This window comes from Opisthocomus hoazin, chromosome 16, assembly GCF_030867145.1.
Source record: "Opisthocomus hoazin isolate bOpiHoa1 chromosome 16, bOpiHoa1.hap1, whole genome shotgun sequence".
Classification (NCBI taxonomy): Eukaryota; Metazoa; Chordata; class Aves; order Opisthocomiformes; family Opisthocomidae; genus Opisthocomus; species Opisthocomus hoazin.
Genome location: NC_134429.1, coordinates 16,366,238 through 16,387,860, shown reverse-complemented (window position 1 = coordinate 16,387,860; position 21,623 = coordinate 16,366,238). Strand labels below are relative to the sequence as shown.

General features: G+C 50.3%; 1 protein-coding gene across 2 annotated transcripts in view; it reads right to left on the bottom strand.

Moving 5' to 3' along the window:
• Positions 1-10,947: 10,947 nt before the first annotated feature.
• CDC42 (cell division cycle 42) overlaps positions 10,948-21,623 on the bottom strand; it is a 28,810-nt gene continuing 18,134 nt past the window's right edge. Inside the window, exons 3-6 of one of the 2 annotated variants that reach the window (XM_075437264.1) lie at positions 21,116-21,188; positions 18,527-18,636; positions 18,222-18,419; positions 10,948-12,352 (exon numbers count right to left, since the gene is read on the bottom strand). In XM_075437264.1, coding sequence (XP_075293379.1) covers positions 12,263-12,352; positions 18,222-18,419; positions 18,527-18,636; positions 21,116-21,188 — 471 coding nt within the window. In that variant the 3' untranslated portion in view covers positions 10,948-12,262. Of the gene's footprint in view, positions 12,353-13,003; positions 13,879-18,221; positions 18,420-18,526; positions 18,637-21,115; positions 21,189-21,623 lie in introns of those variants that run through there. The other variant, XM_075437265.1, reaches the window with a different exon arrangement.

Sequence of the window (21,623 nt, the reverse complement as noted above, 5' to 3'; positions counted from 1 at the left end):
GCTGGGCACAGTCCGGCCGCGGTCGGAGCCCAGCTGGACGCTGCTCCTCCAGCCACGCTCTGCCGACGGCCGAGCCCCGGCGCAGCCGTAAACAGCTCAGCGGTTTGTACACTGCCCAGTACTGATGTTATACAAAGGAGCTGGAAATGTAAATGATTGCACCAGACCTACAGCCGGTGGCTGCTGGTGCAGCCGGCCCCCCGGCAAAAAATAATAATAATACTACTAATGTCTCCAGCCCACTCCTTGGCAGTGTGAGCGGGGCCGGGAGCGAGGAGCAAAGCTTTTACGTGTTTGCCATCTAGTGGGCTTGGGACAGGCTGCAGAGAGCTGCCGCCGGGACCGGTCCCCTCGGGCACCCCGCAGCCCACCGACGCTTCGCAGGGGAGTCAACGCGGAGGGGTGGACCAGCACCTTGCTGAGAGAAGACGTCTTGTCCCAAGATGACCTCCACCAGGCGCGAGGGGTCTGTAGCTACACGGCAGGAGCCGGAAAATCCACCCCAGGACAGGGAAGGTGGCCACATCTCACGATAGCAAGGATGCTGCCTGCACTGCATCTGCTTCGCCTGTTCGCAGAAGAGGCTGAATACTATTTTTAGGAATAATATTTTCATTTTTTAAATCAGCAGTTTCAAAGGAAAGGGGCTTAACGTTTCCACCGTGCTCCCAGCCAACTTGGCTGCTAGCTCAATTAAAAATCGTTTGGGCTGTCCGGACCCACATCAGCCTGCTGCCCCATAGCCCACTGGAGCGTCTTTAGGGTCGTAAAGAAAAGGGGACGTAAAAAGAAAGAAAAACGTAGGATACTATGTAACGGCACTAACAAGTAAGCTGTTTTAATTTTCACCCAAATAATAATTCCTAAGGAGGAAAAACAAAGTTTGTTCAGCTGTAGTTAAGGTTGAGCAAACAGAACACTAATCACTTTTGCTTTGCCTTTTGGAAAAGGCTCTACAAGAGTGTCACACTTACAAAAAAAAACCCAAAAAACCTACACAACAGCCCCAACTCTCAGCCCCTGGGAAAGCTCCGGAGAGCCGGTGCAGCTTCACCCCCACTGAGAGCGGGGTTTGGGGTCTCGCTCTCCCCACGCCTGCTTCGGTTCGGCGCAGCCAGCCCCGCTTCGGCAGCACCGTTTCCACTCTCCGAAAGGCTTCAAGGCTACGTGACCCTGCGGGAATCGGACGCGCAGCCGCTGGCAGATCCTACGGCGCGCCGAGACGTCTGCAAGAAGCCTCGAGCACACAGGGGCTGCTGCCCGGCCCCATCTCCTGACGTTACTGGCCGGCATCTCTCCACGCTGCTCCACAAACCGTTCCCCCCGCCGAGGAAGGGGGGATTTGGGAAGAGGCAGCTCAAAAGGACAGAAGGCCAAACAGGGACGGTGGGAAGAAGGGAGAAGGAAGCTGCGGAGGGAGGGATCGATGGAAAAGGAGCAGTTGCAGAGGGTAGGAGACAGGTGGACGGGGTTAGAGGCACAGCAGAGGAACAGGGTCAGAGCATACTGGGAGGACACGTGGGGAACCAAGCCACCGGAGAAGGCTGCCAGTGGGAGCGGGAAAGGCAGAGGGACGTCAGCAGGAGCTTCCCCCTCCCCTCCTCCAGCCCCCCAGGGACAGCCCGCCGCAGCGCAGGGCTCCCCGGGCATGAACGGCACCAGCAGCGCCCGCTTTGGGGCCCAAACAGCTCCTTCCAGGTCACCCAGCATCCGGTAGCTCGCCCACACGGAGCGGGCGATAAGCACCCACGGAAAAGGGGGGACGCTGCCCACCAGACGTACCACCCCGGCGGTGATCCCCGCGGGATCCGCTCGCCCCAGAGGCCAGTCCCAGCTCCAGCGATGGTGCCGCGGCCGCCCCGCACGCGATGGGAACGCGAGTGAGCAGGACGAGGGAGAACCTCCATCCCGGACAACAGATCTGACCCCAGGGAAAGCCGCCCTGGACCGAGGAAGGGGACGGTGCCGTGGCTGTGGGACACCGTGGTGGGGTTGGCTGCTCGGGCCATAACCACCCAGCTGCTGAGCAGCAGTGAGAAGTTATTATTATATATTATTATATATTATTATTATTTCTTGCAGCCGACTCCATCCCCGCGTGTTCCCCGCTGCATGTAGGTGACAAATCACCATCTTTGTTATTCGAGCACACACCAAATCAGGGTGATCAGCGTTTGTCAAATGAGGGAGGAAAAATACATTGCGCAAAACATTTCGAGGTTTATTTTAACAGGGCTTTAAGTATCAGTCAGCGCCAGGTTCGTGAGCACCTCTTGGGACAGCTGGCCCTGGTTTTCCGCAAGAGACTTATTTTTCTTCTCCCCCCCCCCCCTTTTTTCTTTTCATTAATTCAAAGGAAATAAAAAGCCAGCAATAAGGATGCCTACCCCACCGGAGGACAGCTCTGCTGTGCAGCAAGGTCTTCTGCTTGGCGTTGCCTCCACGGGAGCCCAACTCCGGCAGCAAAGGCCGAATCCCTGCCTCAGCGCGGAAGGCAACGCTCCCCAACCGCCAAGCGACAACGGGGCCGGCCCTGCCTCACCCCGCGCCGGTGGGCAGAGCTCCCCGGAGATCCCAGTTTGCACCACAGATGCTCTCCACGCCAGGCAGAGCGGAGATGTGCGCCAGCCTTCACGGCTGCTGGTCCCGCAGGCGTCAGCGCGCTCGCAGCATCCACGGAGCCCGGGTACCGCCGGCAGATTCGGTGCAGCAGCCCAGATCGATCCACCCGAGACAAACACGCAGCTGGCCATCCTCGGCAGAGCTGGGTGGGCTCATTGCTTTGCTCCCAAATCCAAAAAACACCACAAGTGCTCCCCAGTCCCGTAAAAACCGTGTCTACAGTGAGCAATACCTGCCTGGTTCACCCCCTCCTGATGCGGAACACGAGCGGAGAAATGCAGCGCCGTGGAAAAGGCTTTTTCTTGTGCTTCAGAGCCAGATCTTGGGGTGCTGGGAAGCTGCGATTGCTGCTACGTGCTCTGGTGAGTTAGGTGAAGGCAGGGCAATGCAGGACAAGCTTCAGAGCTACTCACAGGCAAATCGTTACAGCGAGCAAAGTGCCACTTCAGTTACGCCCACGGTGTCTCCGATTGGCTCTACAGGAGCCACCGAGCGCCCAGTTCCCGTCACGCAGCGATGCACCGGGAGAGCAGGGCAGGCCCCATCCTCCACCAGGATCGGACCCAGGGCCAGGACAAACTCACGGCGGAATCAATACTCATCGGTGGCTCACCCTTCGCTGGCACAGGAGGCCCCAGCTCCTGCGCAGGGCTGACCGCCTCCAGGGACCTGCCACAACCCCCCCGGGGCCGCCAACGTCCCCTGCTGCCGGGGTGACCCCAGCAGCCACCTGCACATCCCAGCGTGGCCACCGCTTGGGACGAAGCCAGGGATGCTGCGCTCCCGGGCCGGCCAGCCGACGCCTCTTAAATCCAAACTTTGGATAAAAACAGAAAGCAGCGACCACGCAACCGTATCAAAGCCTCCCCCCGCCGCCTGCCCACCAGCCCTTCCACCTCTTCCCGCTTCTCCATTTCAGAAAGCGGAGCGGATTTTCCTCTGCAGCACAGGACCAGATCTCCCTGCCAGCACAGAACACCGGAGCCCCGGCCACTGCGTCCTCCCTTGGCTGCCAGGACGATGCCTCAGCAGTTTCTAAAAGGGGTGCTCAAGTCAGAAACCCCCCAGGAGAAAGGCAGAAGGCAGAGCATGGTCACAGGGGAAGCCTTCCACGCGCTGCAAGCTCCTGCATCCCCTCCACACCCAGCACAGCCCTGCACGCCCCCCGCCCGCACGGAGCACGGGACGGAGCTGGCTGCGCTGGCAGGGCCACGGGTGGGAAGGACGAAACGCTCCTCGAGAGCCAGAGCAGCCACTTACCTCGCTTGGCAGACGACAGGTCTCAACTCGCGCACGAAGGTGCTCCCTGCGAGCTTCCAACCGCCACTGCATGCTTCTGGTTTCGCTCGGTGCCCACAGCTGCGTTGAAAAGGAATTGCTCCTCACCCTACGCCGTCCCTTGGCTGCCAGGAAGGCACCCAGCGCAGGCCTGGGACAGGCAGGGGAAGGACAGATAGACAGACAACTCGGAAACCATCAGGCAGTCAGAAGATCACCCTGGTGAGAGCTCTGGGCTGGCATTGCGAGTTCCCCTTGGCTGCTGGGGTACCAAACTGTGAAAGGTGGGAGGGAGGACATTTGGGAAACAAACAACCCAAACGAGGACTAGGCACGGCGCAGGAGCACGGGACTTCTTGAAGGCTCCCACAAGATAAACCCCTCAAACCAGCAGAGCATCGTGAAGGAGGGGGCAAGGTACCCACCCGCTTCACTGCTGCCGCCGCTCTCAGCAAGGGAACCTCCCCGCCCACCCGATGCTCCCAAAACGTTCAGGAAAGGTCCAGAGCTGCCAGCTTCTCCTGGGTGAGCTCCCTCAGCTGTAACCACGTCACTGGGAGCACGGGGAGGCCGCGTCTGTGTGAGGGTAGATCCCTCTAGATCCCATGCTAAAGTGAAGGCAGGCGTACGCAGCGCTCTTACCACCCACCCACCTTCGCAGGGCTGGGCGTCAGATAACGCAACTGCTTCCCCTCCGCGTGAAGGTGAAAAGTCCTCTCCCCACCCCACGCAACCACAGGTATGCTTCGGTGAGCACCATCACCCCAAAACAAGAGACGCCGGTGTCATTCCAGACACTGAGCGTTGGCAGGTCGTCAGTGCCCCCGATTTGTGCAGAAACCGCTTTTATTCGGGAAAGAGAGGAGCTGGACTCTTCAGCAGCAACATTTGCTGAGATGTCAGCACGGTACCCGCAGAGGTCCCAGGTTTTTATACAGCTCACCCGCTGTAACCGCTACCAGGGAAATACCAGCCCCTCCGACAACGGGCGGGCGCATCTGGGCTCAGCCCGGCAGGAACAAGCCACACAAACCTGCACAGCGTCCGTCCAGCTCCGACCAGCGTCTCCAGCGGCTGCGCAGCCGGGACCAGTACGCTCGTTGCGGGGTTTCGGCTTTTTGCTTGCCCACTTCCCACTACGTCTCTCCGACGGGCGCTGCTCTAGCGTGAGAGGGGCAGCACGCGGAGGCAGCGGAGGAGCGAGCAGATGGGCACACGCTGCCTGTAGGTGCAGGCAGTAACCCCAGGCTGCGCTACACAACCCTCAGCAGGGTCCTGATTTCTTCCAACCCAAGGAAAAGCTGGAAATTCAAAACTAACAGAAGTACTTTCACACAGGTCTAAAAGTCAGGAACTTGGTAAATACCTAGTTTAATTTTCTGTGTATGTAGTTTACCCCAGAACAAATACTGGTGGCAAGGGATTAAAGGTGACAGGACGCCTGCGTTTCAGAGCTCGAGCCCGTTTCTGATCAGAGAGCCCAGCTGCTGTCAGGCCTTCCGCCTGCATTTTCCCGCCCCAGTGCTCCACCACCTCACCCTGAAACACCCAGTCACCTCCCAGGCAGACGCCAAGCTGGGTGACCCTCGCAGCCGACTCGTTCGGTCCCTCGCCAGGGTTTATTAGCAGCAGACAGGACCTGGGCAGGGCTGCGGGCCAGCCGGGAGGCCGATGGGGCTGCTGGAGCTCAGCCCACCGCGTCCCACCCTGCCGGCTCCTGCTCCGAGCGCGGCTCAGCTCCGGAAGCTCCTGGGTGTGGTGCGGAGAGCGCTCGGCCCAATTTGCTGCAGAGGCTCCTACGAGCGGCTGACGTCAACCACGCAGGCTGATTTTTCATCTCATTTTTCCTTCTGTCCGAAACCACCAGAGGGCAGCTTGAAATAGAACCAGTTACGGGCTTGGCCAGGTTAAATATTCCCTTTCCGAGCACCGAAATCTGCTCGCCCAGCTGCTGCCCCGCAGTAACTCCAAGGGACACCTCAGCACACTCCCTCTGCCACCAGGTGCGATGAGAGGGCTCGGGGAAGCCCTCGTCCCTGCTGCAAAGCAGTCCCAGAGGCCTCCAGCACACACTGCAGAGGGTCTGTGTCGATTTGGTCCTTAGCAGCAACGCTCTCGAGGCTTACCTTGGGAATTCAAGCCCAAGAGCTCCTTGGGGTAAGGAGAAGACACTAATTCCCAGGGACCACTGGATTAGGGGTGATCAGACACAGCTTTGTGACTCTCAACCTCCAACAAAGCTGAGAAACAGGCAGAGGGCAGCAGCATGAGGCTAAGTAAAAAAAAATACCGAATCTATATGCAAGAGTCCTCAGACAGGAGCCTTACTGCAGCGTCAGAAGTTTCACTCCCCCGCCCATCATCAAGGCTCCTCTCTCTGAGCTAAAGCCAATTTCTTTTTTGTCCAGGCTTTTTATCCTGGTCTAAGCCCACAATAAATGACATTTTTCTCTCACCTCACTACAGCGAGGAGTTGGGTCGGCTGGCACCAGCTCCCAAGGGAAGCAGAGGGAGGAGGTCCTGGACTTGGCAGTGCGTTTGACGGGGCAGCAGGATCTCTAGTTCAGATAACCTCGGCGCTGAGCTCAAGCCTGTGCCCTGCTACCGGTTCCTTGCGCAATCCTGGACAAGTCATTTCGGGCAGGAGTTCACGGGAGAGCTCCAGCCAACCACTGACTCCCTGCTCATGGTTTCTTTTTTCCCAGGCTGGGTTTCAGGAACTGATTCAGCTCAAAGGGACAGATCACCCTCGGGACTAAGGTAACAAACCCAGCAGAAATGCACCGCCAGGAGCAGGGGCCTGCTCCTTTCACCAGCTACAACCAATTTATTCTCAGTTTAACCACTTCAGGATTCTTCCTTACAGTTCTTGAAGCAGTACCTTTCCTCTTTGATGCTTGATCTTCCCTATTTGTTTTACTACTCACTAGCAGGAAGGTCTCTGGTCACCCAGACGGTGACTTGCAGTCCTCAGACAGGAGACCGGGGCTTGCATAGGAGCAACAGCGAGGAAGCAGAGCATGGGCAGCCAGTGCAGCTCCCCAGCACCGGACCCCAGGAGCACCCCACGTACAACAGCTGTCTGGTGAGAGTGCTGCGTGGAAGTTCAGGCAACAGGAAGGCTGGGTCAGGGGCAGTGCTGACAACAGCTCTTCAAATCCCACTCAAAGTCTGTTTTTAAAAGGAGGCAGCTGCTACCAGCTGCAAAATGAGACGTAGATGGTGGCCAAGTAACAGAGGACATTGCTGCCTCTTGGGAACGCGCCAAAATCATCAGTCTGTTTTTAGCTGTGCCTACAGCAGCAAACAGCAGAGACAGCAGGAGCAGATCTGCCAAGTGAAACCATACCCAGCAGCAACCCAGCATGCTTTTCAGGGGGCCCTTCAAACTAACTCGAGACAGGTCCCAGAGATCTGAACTCCATTAGCCGCCGGAGGACAACATCCATTTCAGTTTTACCTAGTACAAATCCAACTAGCACATTCCAAAAACACTCTGGGATGTGAAACGGAGCACATCAAGTACAGACAGCCTGGAGATTTGCACATCGAGCTGACCTAACCATTAAGAGCAAAGCATCTACCTCCCGGGAGCCCCTTCAGAAACGGAGAGCAGACAAGATGCAACCAAGCAGAGGCAGTGAACAATGAAGGGGACCGTCCCGAGGCTTGAAAAGCCTTTCAGGCAAGGGCAGCATCTGCCCGGTGGTGTACCACGGTGTGGGCAATGCCACCAAACAAACCGCTGCGGAGCCCGGGTGACTCAGTGGTGCTGGTAAAGATGCAGCTGCTCCAAAGAGCTCTTCTCTCAGAGTTCTTATCAAACGTGCTCATCTCTCCCTACACGACACCCTCCCCACGTTTTAATAAGGGCCACACCCAGGTAAGTATAATGCACAGCGCTGATGGCAAGAACTAGCACATTATTGGGAAGGAGAGGGAGGAGGAGAGGAGTAAAGAACACGGCTGAGCAGATGAACATCCTCCTGGGGAAGCCGCAGAGCTCAGCCCGCCTCACTGATAAAAGCCAGAACGCTTAAGAAAAAAAGACCGCAGCTGCATCTGCTGTTCAGTAGCACCATTTCTTCCAAGGCTAAGAGTTTCCCACTGCCCCACAGGAAAACAGGCAAGGGAGAACGCGAAGCAGCTCACATCTCCAATGTGTTCCTGATGGCACAACACAGGAAGGTTGGAGAGGGAAAACACCGGCCAGCCCGACACGAGCTTCACACCAGTCTGAGTTACAGCAGCCAGGCAGAGACGACGCCTGCATCAGGAGCTGCAGCAAAGGCAGGGTTAGTTAGATCAGCTCATACACAGTGGGAAATTTCCACATACTAACTAAATCAGCAAGGAAGGGACTGAGAGTAAGGGCGTGCCTAAAGTTATCTCCTGCTCAGGAAAGTAACTGCTGCCCTGGAGCACTCTTCCGACCAGTAATCAACCCTGGAGTCCAACCTCTTGCTTTGGATTACTGATGCGAGCACGTCCCTTACAAGAGAGGCCGGACTTTTCTCCACATTAACTCCTTGCCTATTTAGCTGATAGTCCTCAATTTCCATATTTCAACTCTGTCGACAACAGCACAGTGGGAAAACAAACTGATTCATGCTGTCTGTCACCACAGAATACAGGTGTCTAACCCGATACAGCTGAACTGGTCAGACTGTGTGCGTGCTCCCACCTCCTCCCTAAGCCTCTACGCCAGATCTGCTCTCCTACCTCCTCCCTTGCAGTTGTTTTGGCATCAGCTTAACCATGAAAAACAGGCAGCAGAGTCCACTAGTTCAGCAGGAACATATCCTGCAAGATGTTACATTTCCGTGCAATCAGTGAGCGCAGTCGTCTCCCTGTGCAGCTTCATGGAGCTCATGTGGAGGATGGTACGGTAACATGCAGCCGAGGCAGGGAAAGGGCATGATCACTGCTCCAGAGACAACAAGCCGCTGCTGAAGATACAGAGCCACTCGTTCAGAGCAGCCCACACAAGCAACAGCTCTGCTCACTACCTGCTTTTAAGCAAAACTGATCTAGTAGTAGGAACCGGAGGTTGGCCTGAGAGCCAGCCGAAACCCAGAAATCACTACCCTATTCCTTGTGCTGGGAGAAGTGGCTGTTTAGCAGAAGAGCTACATGAATAACCAAAAGATTTCATTAAGAAATCGCTGTGCATCCCAGCCATTAAAGCAAGAAGCTCCTCTTCAGTTTCCATGCAGCCTCCAGTCCTTGGAGCAATGTTACTGTCATTCCCAGATGCTGTCCCACCAGAGATTTTCGTCCCTTTTCAGGAGACATCATTAACACATGTGGCAGTCAGTTAAGCAGCCAGCCCAGACCTCATGTACTATTTGTGCTAGTGAGCTGCTACAGGTACCTCAAGAACCCTCACGGGCGAGAAGGAAGACAGCCCTGAGCTGCGGGTCCACCTTCACATGGGCAATTCTTCTGTTGTAAAAGCAGTAACATGAGGCAGTCCCAGCTCATACGAGCATCAAGGGAAGAGCCAAGTGTTCCCACCTGCCTCCAAAACCTTTGCTTTCAGATCCGCAAGCTGAAAACGGCGGTCCCAGCAGGGGAAGAAAGTGGTGGCTTTGCCTGCCTTTGCCCGTTTTGTGCGCCTTGACACAGGAAGGACACAGTCACTGAGGAGCTCTTACGAGAAGCTCATACAATGTGGCAACACAGAGCACATCTCACACACCCAGCCTGGGAGAGACCTCACTACTGAGCTCCAGAGAAGAGAGGCATGATGTGAAAAAGCCCACAAGCTCGGCTGCTTGAGTTCAACCAATTCCAGCATCTCGTCCCCAGTCTGGACCGGGACAGCTCTGTACTAGCAGGATCATGGAAGGAAACAGCTCCGCTCTTCGAAAAGGACATTTGTCCATCACCCAGCACCTCCAGGATTCCCTGCAGAGCCAGGTTTAACCTTGTGGCACCGATTTACCAGAACAGACTTCGCTCCTTAGCCAAATGGACCTGCACGAAAGGACTGGCACAGGTCACTGCCAGAAAAACGTCTGCAGAGGGACAAGATAGCTGCAGGCAATCCCCATGTGACGGTGCGTCCGAGACAGAAAAAGCCTGACAGTGTAACCCTGCCACTTGAAGCAGAAGTCCTAAAGGGTTCTCCCTCCACTTCAGAGGCGGTTTCCTGCCTGATTTCATGCAGGCATTCCCCTGGGCACCAGTCCTGCTGCTAGTTTTCGATGTATGAATTCGGTTTAGCTATCAGAAGGTGCAGAAGCCTGTTTCAGTCTGCTGTAAGCACACGGAGCAACCATCAACGCTCAGCTGTCACTAAGCACCACGAGTACCAGGAGTACTTTCCACTGGGATGCACAGACCCACAGCCAAGCCTCCCCACAGAAGGCAGCAATTAAAAACTGAACTGCAAAGTTGAACAGCAGCACTAATCACTCTGGAAAGTGCAAAGCACATGTTTAACACTAAGCTTTTGGATTACAGCACCCACAAGTCAGCTTCTTAAAATGAAAACGACCTTTCATAAGGCTCTTTGGAATGTGTTTTAATAATTAATATAAGATATGCATCAACAGTGTAAGACTTCACCATTTCTTTGGAGAATTAACAAAAAGGTGTCAAATTCTGTGCGCTTTGGGGAGGGAGATGTGTATGATGCCACTTGTCCCCTTCAGGCTTTTGCTATCTGCCTGCAAACAGGGAACTTTCACAAAGACGAGCCTCTGGAAAGAAGAGGTGCAAGAGCCCCATGACCCCCAAAAGCTAACTTTTAATATTTGGGAACATGCACAACGAGTATTCCTTTTGTTGAGAATCACCGTGCCCTCTCTTCAGAGCTGGGTACGACAGCAAAGACTCTGCATCAAAGATGAAAGCAATCTTGACAGAACTGAGGCCAGCAGCAGAGATGAAGGAAGACAAGGACTGACACGATTAAGCATTATGGAAAGACCCAAATAAACTTGCAAGGAGGAGAGTGGGGATCCCAAGGGATAAAAGCCATATTTACAAGTCCTCCACACTCGAGAGAAAGTCAAGGGAAAGAACTACCCTCAGGCACGCTTGTGAAGATACTTTATGTTTAATACATCTGAAAAGAATGCATATACAAAGAACTTAGACATGAAAAAGCATTGGTTCAACACTAATGAGTCTACAAGAAATCGGAATTTTGGAAGATGAAGAAGATTCCTTACGTCTTCAAAAAACTTCAAATTTGCAAGCCAAAATATATTTTTGGTAAAATCCCTACAACACTGCAGTGGGTCTGCATGAAGACTCTGCACGCAATCCTCAGCGGGCTGGAGCCCATCTTACAGGTTCGGGGTTACTTACAAGCACGATGCAGAAAAAGGGGATTCCCTTACCTGGTCCCTATATGGTGCCACACTAAACATTAGAAACCTCTCCTGGCAGTTCCTTCCTCCTGACACAGGTCTATCCTTCCACCCCTCTCTAAAGGATGCCAAACCATCCAGCAAGAGATGCACCACCAGGGCCAGCTCCAAAACTCGTTTTAACACACCCCAGGCCCCTTCGGAGTGTCCCAACAGCAGTGTGTATGCTGGTCACTGTAAGCGTTTCTCTAATAATTATGGATTGGCAGAAGATGGATTTGTTAAAAGCCAACTGAATCAGTTGGGCATGCTTTAAAAGGTGCAGTTATTTCATCATCACGTGACAAAAGCTTATGATGTCAAAGATTAAGGAAGAGACTGGCAAGCTAGTTTCAAGTCTGATGGTGCATCCAGAGAAAAGGATTCTCCTACTCCTAAGGCTTCATAACTTAAGAGGATGGGGTAGAAATTTATGATCTGCACAGTGGAAAGCCAGGGGAAGAGATACAAGGCAACTTCAGAGGAGATGCAGATACATTTTCTACACTCCTCCTTAGAGGAGCACCAGCTTGGGACATGTTACTTTCCTGTATTTGTCTTTAGTACTAAAGTCTGCTCACACCCAGGCTGCCGGCTGCAGAACAGCCCTAGAAGGTCTTGCCAGACTGGTGTAAGGGACAAGGCTTCAGTCAAACAGCCTAGAATTAGTCTGTTACAGAAAAAGTCATGACAAGCATGCCTGGATTTTAAACAAAAAAAATTAGAAACAGTAAACAAAATAAAAAACTAGTACTGATCAGTGTTTTCTGATAATAGATAATTACTCAAAATTAACTAGTTTAACTGAATTGAAGGGGCGTTGGGGAATAAACACTAACATTCTCATCTCACACAGGGATTGTGTGGGGGAGATGGGAGTGCAGGGCATTTGTCATTATTGCGAAAACAAATTTAAAAATTTGTATCTTTACTTTGAATTAAACATTGCTTTTAGTATGACATCAAACACCAGCTTTGCAGAAGGGGCTGTGGAGGGACGTTCATAGCAGCACACACCTGCGAGTCTTCTTCGGCTCCGGAGGCTCCAGGGCAGCCAATATCGCTTCGTCAAATACATTCTTTAGGCCTTTCTGAAAAGGGGCAGAGAGAGAAAGGGGCAGTCTCATTTTTGAGTTTTCACACAAACAAAACCACAGAAAGCCAAGCAGCAGACAAACCCCTCTAACGACGAGCCGAGGTTTGCCATCTACACCTCCCAGAGCCTCCTCTGCTCAGCCAGGCTCTGTCCAAGCCGCGTCGCTGAGGTCAGCAGCTCCTTAGACCAGCAGCTGATTTTCCGAACAGGAACGCGAATCCTTTGAGGCCAGACCAGTATACTTCACAAGAAGCAGAACACACGTACCAAAGTCATTTCCTTAAGCCAATTTTTTACGATTAGTTGGCTACTAACACATTTCACATGCCAACGACAAAGGTGGAAGTGCCGCGTTCTGACGGAAGCGCTCGATCTGGAGCGCGCCGGGTCCAGCAGTGCAGACACCGTCGTGTGTCGGGGAGAGAAGAGACAAGGCAAGCATGCAACGATAAATCGGGCCGCCACACGCTCTGGTCAGGCTTTTGGCCCCGAACACCCGATGGTTAGAAGCAGCCAGGCAGAGCCCAGAAGCTGTGCATGGTGTCAAGAGAAGTTGGGATGGGAGGAGTACGAAGCAGGTTCTGGACATGGCATTAAGTGTTAAAGTGAAGCCAGGAAAGTGCAAATCGGAATAAAGCTTCATCAGTCATTTATACAAACAACTGCAATTTTTAATTTCAAAATTTAAAGACAAGCTACAATTGATGATTTCTTCTTAAAACAATAAAAATCAGAAGCATGAGAGTAGGAAGCAACTTTACATCTTACAGTAACAGGCTTTACGGATCTATTATTGAAATGAAGAGGTCTACCATGTTAGTGAAAGCAAGAATTGTAACAGTTCATCAAGCAGTAGCAAGTACATTGGTATTTCCTTCCCCGCAAGGACTGACAAATACTCCACTACAGCACAGACAGCCAAAGCAACAGCAACAGAAAAACATCTCACTGCACAAAGGAGAACCAGAAAACCCTTCACATTACAGCGTAACTTGCAGATCACCGTTTCATGTACTTTTGTCATGCAAATACAGTTAACAAGAGTCACAAGTAGAAATCGAAAAAAAAACACGCATCGTTTCTTCCAGCTGGATTCAGGAAGATCAAACATCATGTCTTACTCTTTTGATCTTTCTTTAAATAATGATGTAACCAGATCCTTTCCCCCAACAGCCTGAATTATAAAGCTACCCACATCTGGCAACCCAAGCAGCAGAGAGTTAAGCGAGTCCAGTTCGTGTTCCACGGTCACAAAGTTTTACTAAAGGTCTTAAGTATTGTTTTCAGTCCAAGAGCTAATACAGAGGTTGCTCTAAGATGGCAAGCAGACACAACAGCTTTCAATCAAGGTGATTTTATTCATTTTTTTTTAAACCAGGTTTCTACAGAAGTGGGACAGAGGAAGCAGCAGCAAGAGGGGAAGGAGAAAGTTTAGAATATACAGCACTTCCTTTTGGGCTGAGTTTCCGGAGGCTCGAGGGCAGCTAGGATAGCCTCATCAAACACATTCTTCAGACCTCTCTACAAGACAGAGGGGAGGAGAAAAAACAGCAGCCAGGTTAGAGGATTAGAGAAAAACAAGCAGATACAAAGAGCATTCAGGATAGACCAGGCTGAATTCACAGAGGCAGTCAACAGATTTACTTTGCAAAAAACAAAGTAGATCCCAGGAGGAAATCTCATTTCAATGACCCAGAAGTCAATGTCAGGCAGAACAAGCGACAGACCAAGTCAGACAAAATGAACACCCAGAAGGGCAGAGGCACAAACACAGCAGCAACTGGGAAGAACACAGGGGTGGGAGGGGCCACACAGAAGATGGTGGTGTCCACTTAACGGCTGAATATACACGTCAGGAGTTTACAGGGGAATAAACACAGCAGAGAGCAGCCTGCCCCACCGCAGGGATCCAAAAGGTCAGGTAAACCTGTTTTAGCCACCCACTGTGGAGAAGCATGCATGTCAGCTGCACAGACTTACTGCTCCCAGCTACCGCAGCGAGTCCGCAGCAACGGCTGCAAACAACTCCTCTGCTTTGTGAATTCAGCCCCTGAATAACTGCAGATCTCCAGATGGCTGGGAAAAACACGATCTGGGATCGAAGCAGCACCTCTCTGGCAAGCCATCGTCATCTGCAGACGTGGGCTACCCGCCTTTCCAGAAGCGATGCAATACCTTACCCGTGCTGCTGTTCTGACTCGGAGAGCCAGCACGGAAACGGTGCGTTTCAGTTATTCAGTTCAGTTACCAAAGCCAGTATAACCACGCAAGTCACAGGAAGGCAGAAGCGGTGTTAGGACTGGAATAACCGAGATCCCACACCAGCCAAGCAGTCACAGGGCTGCAAGGAGTCCGCAGGGATTACACCAGAGCACGAAGCATGCGTTGCGTTTGCTGGAAGCACAGGAGGAGCACGGCAGTGCGCTACCACTCCCACACAGCTCTGCCAAGTTACACGTAACACCAGAAGTGAAACCTGGCTCAGTTTATGCTAACTGGACTCGCCTAAATCTACTGTCGTGAGTGCAACCTTCACAAATTCAGAAGACCTCCTTTATCCCAGCTAAAGACCAACAGAAAAGCTTAAATTACTTCCTGCAAACAATTGTAGTCTTTGCAAAATTAAGTTGTTTGGGTTTTTTTAAACATTCAAATATAACTAGTTTCTCCCTCACAGGTTAGACTAGATATACCCCTTTTAGAAGGTCTTTAATCTTGTTTTACTGAAGCACATACATGGGAGATCTCTAAGGCAATTGCATCTGGAAGCATTTAAGTCCATCATGTTACATGCAAGATTATACTTGAAAGAAGAGAAGTTTAGTAAATTACCACGTACAATCATTCTGTACAGCCTCCCCAGCAACTTTTAAGTGAGTTGTAAGCCAGGCTGACAAAAGAGCTAGATACTTCAAATACATAATGCCTATGTGAAGCCTGAGTACTAATTCGATTTTCTTTCTCTGTGAGAATAAGGCTGTATTATCAACTCAATTATGTATTGTTAGATAGACTAAGAACCCAGGCAGGGCAAGAGTCAAGAAAACACGCTTCCTTAATTTTCCTGCTCGGGGACTCCTCTTCTGTTTTCCTATTGCACAGGAGAAATTAATTTGTTCAAGAGAACAGAACGTGTGATTTGTTTTGAAGGACCTAGCAAAAAATTGGGATGAGGGAAGAAGAGAGGAAAAAAAAAAACCACCCAGGCCAGGGACAAAATCCTTGGGAAAACAGGACTGGATGATACAAGAGTAACCACCCGCAGGGAGCGGGGTTCAATCTCCCTGGCACACAGGCCTTGCCACTCCAGTTAACGCAACACAGCTGCTGTGCTGCACTGGGGAACGGGCTGAGCCCAGGCTCCCTTCACCCCCTCCATTCATGGGCAGTTTAAGACACTTTATAAATCTGACTGCATTGAAACTGTCAACCCAGCATCGGGGTGGGGGGAAAGGAACCAAGTTCAAAGTTCTCCCTTGTGACAGGTACCAGCCCTGAGCTTCAGAAAGTCCGCTCAGACATTCAACTCGTGAGGGTAACAGAAGGAACAATTGGCTGTAATCTGTTTGTCTGTCACCCTTTCCTAACAGCAAAGTGCTACCCGCTTTCTACCGTGGGTACGGGGTACTATTTGGTAGAGAAAGGTTGAAGACAGACAGTGAAAGTGCCTTCATCAGAAAAAGGGATTCCACAGCCTGAGGAAAGGGGGGACAGAACCGACTCCTCAGTGCTGCGGTCATCCAAACTCAGGGAAGAGATATTCTGTCTTTGCAGAAAAGACTCAGAAACTCAGCCTTTTAGTACTTTCGGAACATCGACTCTTCCACACTGACATGCAAATTCCTCCTCCCAGGAAAAAACAACATGCTCTGGCTCCATGATTTTATGATTACTTGCTACCGTGATGTCAAAGTCAGTTGTAAATTAGTTGGGAAGGAAAAAAACCACCGCAGACTGCTGAACTGTACAGACAGAAGCCAAGGTAAAGAGAGATTGAACTACCCAGCTGAGCACAGCTTCAGCTGAACCCAGCTACTACAACACTGCCTTGCAGGTAGGAAAACAACCCTCCTGGCTAGGAACGCCAGCCGACTTCTGTGCTTAACAAGCTGCCAGCTAGGTCACTGCCGGGAACTCCAAACATCCCTTTCACAGATAATCTACATTTCTGTTTGGCAGCTATTGCTGAGACTGAGGAAAGAGGTGTTTTGTGGGGGGGAGTCAACAACAAATGAAGGAAGAGGAACAGAGGAGATGCACACCCACTAGTCTTCCAGGTGAGAAGGCCTCTGAACCCTCCTTCCCAGGTTATTCTTGATTCCTAAAACCATCAGTGGGTATACAAGCACTAATGCTCTGGAAGAAATTCAGGCTGAGCTTCCCAGTGCATAAGCTGTTCTCTGCAACAGATACAGTTTAGTCTATCTGGAAATAAAAAGAATGGATAAACACTGAAACTTTTAATCATATCAACTCTTACTCTGGTAATTCTAAGTGCTTCCATGCAATTTGAGCAGACTAAACAAGGCAAGTTTAAAGCTACAGAGGAAAGGGTTTCAGTGAGTGATACAGGACAAAAAGTCCTGGCATGTAGTTCACAAACTAGCAGGTTCTACAGCCTAGTTAGCAGCAGCATTCAGGATGTGCCAGACACCATCTAAAATGGTATTTCAGGACTGAAAGGATCTAAGAATTACAGCTCAAGCACAAATAACCCTCAGCTTGTGTGTGGGCAGCAAGGAAGCACAGCCAAGACCACCTCTTGATCAGGGATTCCCAGGATGAATTGCAGCGTGCCTTGCCACAACACCTCCAGTGCCACGGTCCTGGCACAACTCCACCAAAAGCCTCAGCAAACACTCAGGCAAAGCTTTGCTACAAAAAAAAGCGTCTCAGGATCCCAAATAGAAGAGTCAACATGCAATCTGGGCAAAAGGTGCAAGAGAAGCAGAACTTCAGGCTTTGTGAAGTTTAGCAATAAAGCTTTGTGCTCAAGAGAGTAGAGATGAACGCACAACAAAACTGAAAAGAGTGAGGGACTCGCTGCTGTGCACCCCTAGTTCCATGCACATCGGGTAGGGACAAACTCTTTACAGAGGAGCATTAAGAAAATTGTCAAAAGAGTTGTAGTCAATTCTGCAAGAGTAGGCACGCAAGGTTAAGGTCCCAGGGCATCCCAAGTCAAGGCAACAGGCCAGCTAGCCAGCCGATGGCTCCCATTCACCCCACCCTAGTACTCCTACCTTAGAGGGAAAGGACAAGCGGGTTTCCTGGCCTCACATCAGCTATTTAAGATGGCTTTAGACTCACGTTCACAAGTTGGTTCACAGCGCATCAACATGTTTATGCCTTAAGAACTATTTCAATGTTCTTCTCTGTCTCAACGGAACTTCCACCTTAGGCACACACAGGAAACACAGCTCACCGACTGCGCAGGAAGAGAAAGCAGCTCTCGACTACCAAGGGTTCGAATCAGAGAAGTACCAGAAATCACTGTTCTTGAGAGGTTTTTTTTCTTTGCCTGCTCTCTTCAGTAGTGAGCTGCATTCTGTGTCCTAACCCACTTATTGTCTGTAACACATGTTCTGAAGTTCTCAATAGCTACTTTTCTCACAAAAGAAAACAGAGCAAGCACATCCTCCTCCATCACCCCTCTACACTATGCCTAATCTTCACAGGCTGATTTTCTTTGTACCACTGCCAACCCCTTGTGCCTTAAAACAACAGCACAAAGAGAAAGCTACAGTGCCAACAGCAGAAACAGAGCTTCTACCCTTTCACATCCATACCGAGCTGGTTTTCCCTGTAACTGAAAAAAAGTGTGGAATATGAGCAAGCAAAAATGGTTAAAGATCAACTCTCACCTGCGTAAGTGCAGAGCATTCCACGTATTTGACAGCCTTCAGGTCCCGGGCCAGTTTTTCAGCTGTCTCTGGAGTTATGGGCTTCTGCTTGTTCTTGGCAAGTTTCTCAATTGTTGAGGGATCATCTCTTAGATCAATTTGGGTCCCAACAAGCAGGAAAGGAGTCTTTGGACAGTGGTGAGTAATTTCAGGTACCCACTAAAGACAGAGCAGACACAGTATTTGTTATTAACCACTTAAGACAACTCCTAACGTATTTCCAAAAATCACTGCTCAGCTCCCTTTTTAGGCAGAATTCAACCAACCTTTTCTTTCACATTTTCAAATGAAGAAGGAGACACCACTGAAAAACAGACCAGAAATACATCTGTCTGTGGATAGCTGAGGGGTCGTAATCTATCATAGTCTTCCTGACCTAGAAAAGGAGAAAATTAACACAGTATTAGACCCAGACAATGAAATACTGCCCATTACAGGTGGTTAGAACGCATACTCCAGCACAATCGCATTATTCTAATTAATCCTAACTCTTAAGCAAATACACATGCCCTGAACCCAAACATTCAAAGATCCTGGTTTTCAAATCCAGAATTCAATCAGTTACTCTGTAACAATGAGCTGCTTAAACTCACAGGAGAGCTGGGAAGTCCGACAGGTGTACGCTCTAACACATTTTTAGATCAAACACCCTCAGACTGCATAACATTTTCCTCCATTGTAACAAAACGTTGTGGAACATGGATCTGGTTACAGATGAGGTCTTCTGCACCTAGTCCATTCATTGAAAGTATTATGCCATCAGACTTTCTTACCCTACAAAAACCCTGCAGTTTGGAGGGGAGGGGGAACACATTTTTGTTCACTAGAACGTTCTGACTTTGGCTTGCAAACACTCAGTGAAGTGCTGTCCAAGCAGCAAGAGGAGAACGCTGCTGTGACAGGGCAGGGTGTGTTCAGGCTGTCCAGCAGCATTCCCCCAAAAACGCCCCAAAGTCCCGTCGCGGGGGGCTGTGCTTCCTCGGAAGCCAGGCTCTCCCCGCTGGGTCAGTACAAGGAGGCCGTCCCTGCAGGGCACCACCAAGACTGACCCACCAGCCTCACTCTGCCCGAGCTCCTTCTCACACTTCCTCCTGCTCAGCTCAGTAGCACTCTGTTTTCAGAAAGCAAACACAGCACTAAAGGAGCTGCCGTACTTGCTGGCAACCAGGTCAGAAACACTCGCTCAAAATGCCTCAGATTTCACCTGATGCTCTCTCACCTCTCATGCAGGACAAAGACCTCTGAGATCTTGAAGGAGCTGACTGAATACCTGGGGTATGTCCATGGAGGAAGATCTATAGTTTGGAGACAAAGGTCTAGACAGCTTGTTCCAGCTATCCTGCTTGGCTAGACACAGAGGAGCTAAGCACTGACCAAAATATCCTGTGATTAACAGACTACTTCAAAAATCCTTTCTCTTCATAGTACAAGTTCAAAACACAGACTTTTTTTTTTTTTTTTGACAGTTACTAACAGAGAGTTTATCCATTGTAAAGTTCTGTACCTTGTGCTGGCTGCTATTTAGCAAAAAGCAGGTGACCTTTAAAGAACAAAAGCCCCCCACTTCAGAAGCCCAGCTCTGAAAAGAAAGCCTTTATATTCACAAGTGCGTAGAGTCACCTAGATGCACTAAAGCCACTTGGTAAGCTTTCACAATTCCTAGATGCATTACTGCTCTCACGCTGATAGACAAGGACATGAATATGCCTGTCTACACAGGCAGCAGTGTCCAGAGGCTGGAACCCAGAGGGTCTTGGAGAAGGACCCAACGCAGCTTTTACCCATGCAGGTACCAGAACGCTACAGTCGAGACCAGTCTGAGTACTGGTCCCTGCTGCAGCCTGCACAGCATGTGCCAAGAAGGAGCCACTCTCTTCCACTTAACTCCTAATCCATGAACTAGGGAGTCTGCAATAACTAACACACAAATCACATTTGGGGGAAGAGCCAGTTGAAGCTATAGTGTTTAACTGGAAGCCTAAGATTCACTAATCAAATAATACACTAATAATGCATCTGTAAGAATACAGCTGGAAACAGTCAGATTAAGTTCTATTAAGACAATTTTAGCTAACAGCTTATCAGCTAAGCCCTCTGGAAGAGGAGTTTACAATATCAGATGCTGCCATACCACTGTGGATTTATTACGAGTTGGGGACTGGGTCACTAGCAGCTGAACCAGCTTCTACCCTTTCTTGCTAAATTTTCAGACGTGCAAAGCAATGCGTGTAGCTGTTTAATCACTGCGCATTTCTCCAGCCAGAAACTGATACAGTCTGATAACCATAAACAAAGAGGCCTGCAGATTTAATTTCTAAGAAGCCCAGAGTGAGAGGGCTTATGAAACTCCACACACCATCCTGATTTCATCCATGTTAAGAATGCAGAGACATGCCATGTGCACATCCAAGATGTTCTAATGTTAGTCATTTGGTCAAAAAATAAGCTATTTACTTAACAGCAAACACATACAATTCACTTCTTTTATTCCACACTAGTTTCTCCTTAAATTTTGCTCAAAAAATAAAAAACCCTTATCCTCCAGTCATCACCTAGATTAGAGGTGAAAGTCGGAAACTTATTTTGTGACACCAGAGGACAAAACAGCTCTAAAAGAAGTGCAGGGTTAGGGGGAGGGGGCTGCTGTTTGGGTTTTGGGGTTTTTTTTTTTTGTTTGTGGTTTGGTCTGGTTTTTTTTTATTTAACTCATTTTAGCAACTCCTCAAAGGTCAAGAATGAAGAATCAAGATTTTTCCCTTTCATTAAAATAAAGAACCAACTGTACGTCTTCATGTTCAACATTATCTCAACTAAATCTTGGACAGTGACAGTGACACAAGCACTTGATTTCTCACCTGCAGTATCAAAGAGGCCTAGGGTGTAAGGCTCTCCTCCAATCATCACTGTTACAGCATAGTTATCGAAAACCTAGTAAGAAAACAGAAGCACATTTAAGAGGATGTGAATAAGCCATCTTCCAAAGCATCATCCCGCTCACCTTGCCAGACCACCTCAGATTTGTACAACAGTCATTTGCACAGGGTAACAGAAGCCATCGGGCTTACAATGCTATTACTATTAAGGCTGTCAACAGGACAATTCAATCTGGAATGGGGACACAAGAGCTGTTTCCATGAGGTATCTAAAGCAAAGGCACACTAGGTACACCACTGCATGTACCAGGGTAACAGCCACCAAACAAAACACCTGCAACAGCTCTTGCCTGTAATTGCAGAGGTTTCCCACCCTGCCACAGAAATGCCAACCCTCACACTTGGTCTGACGCAGTAAACACGTCCCCACAAAGACAGAACCGATAACTTTCAGCCCTGCCCTGCCAGGGCACAGAGCTATGGGGCTTCT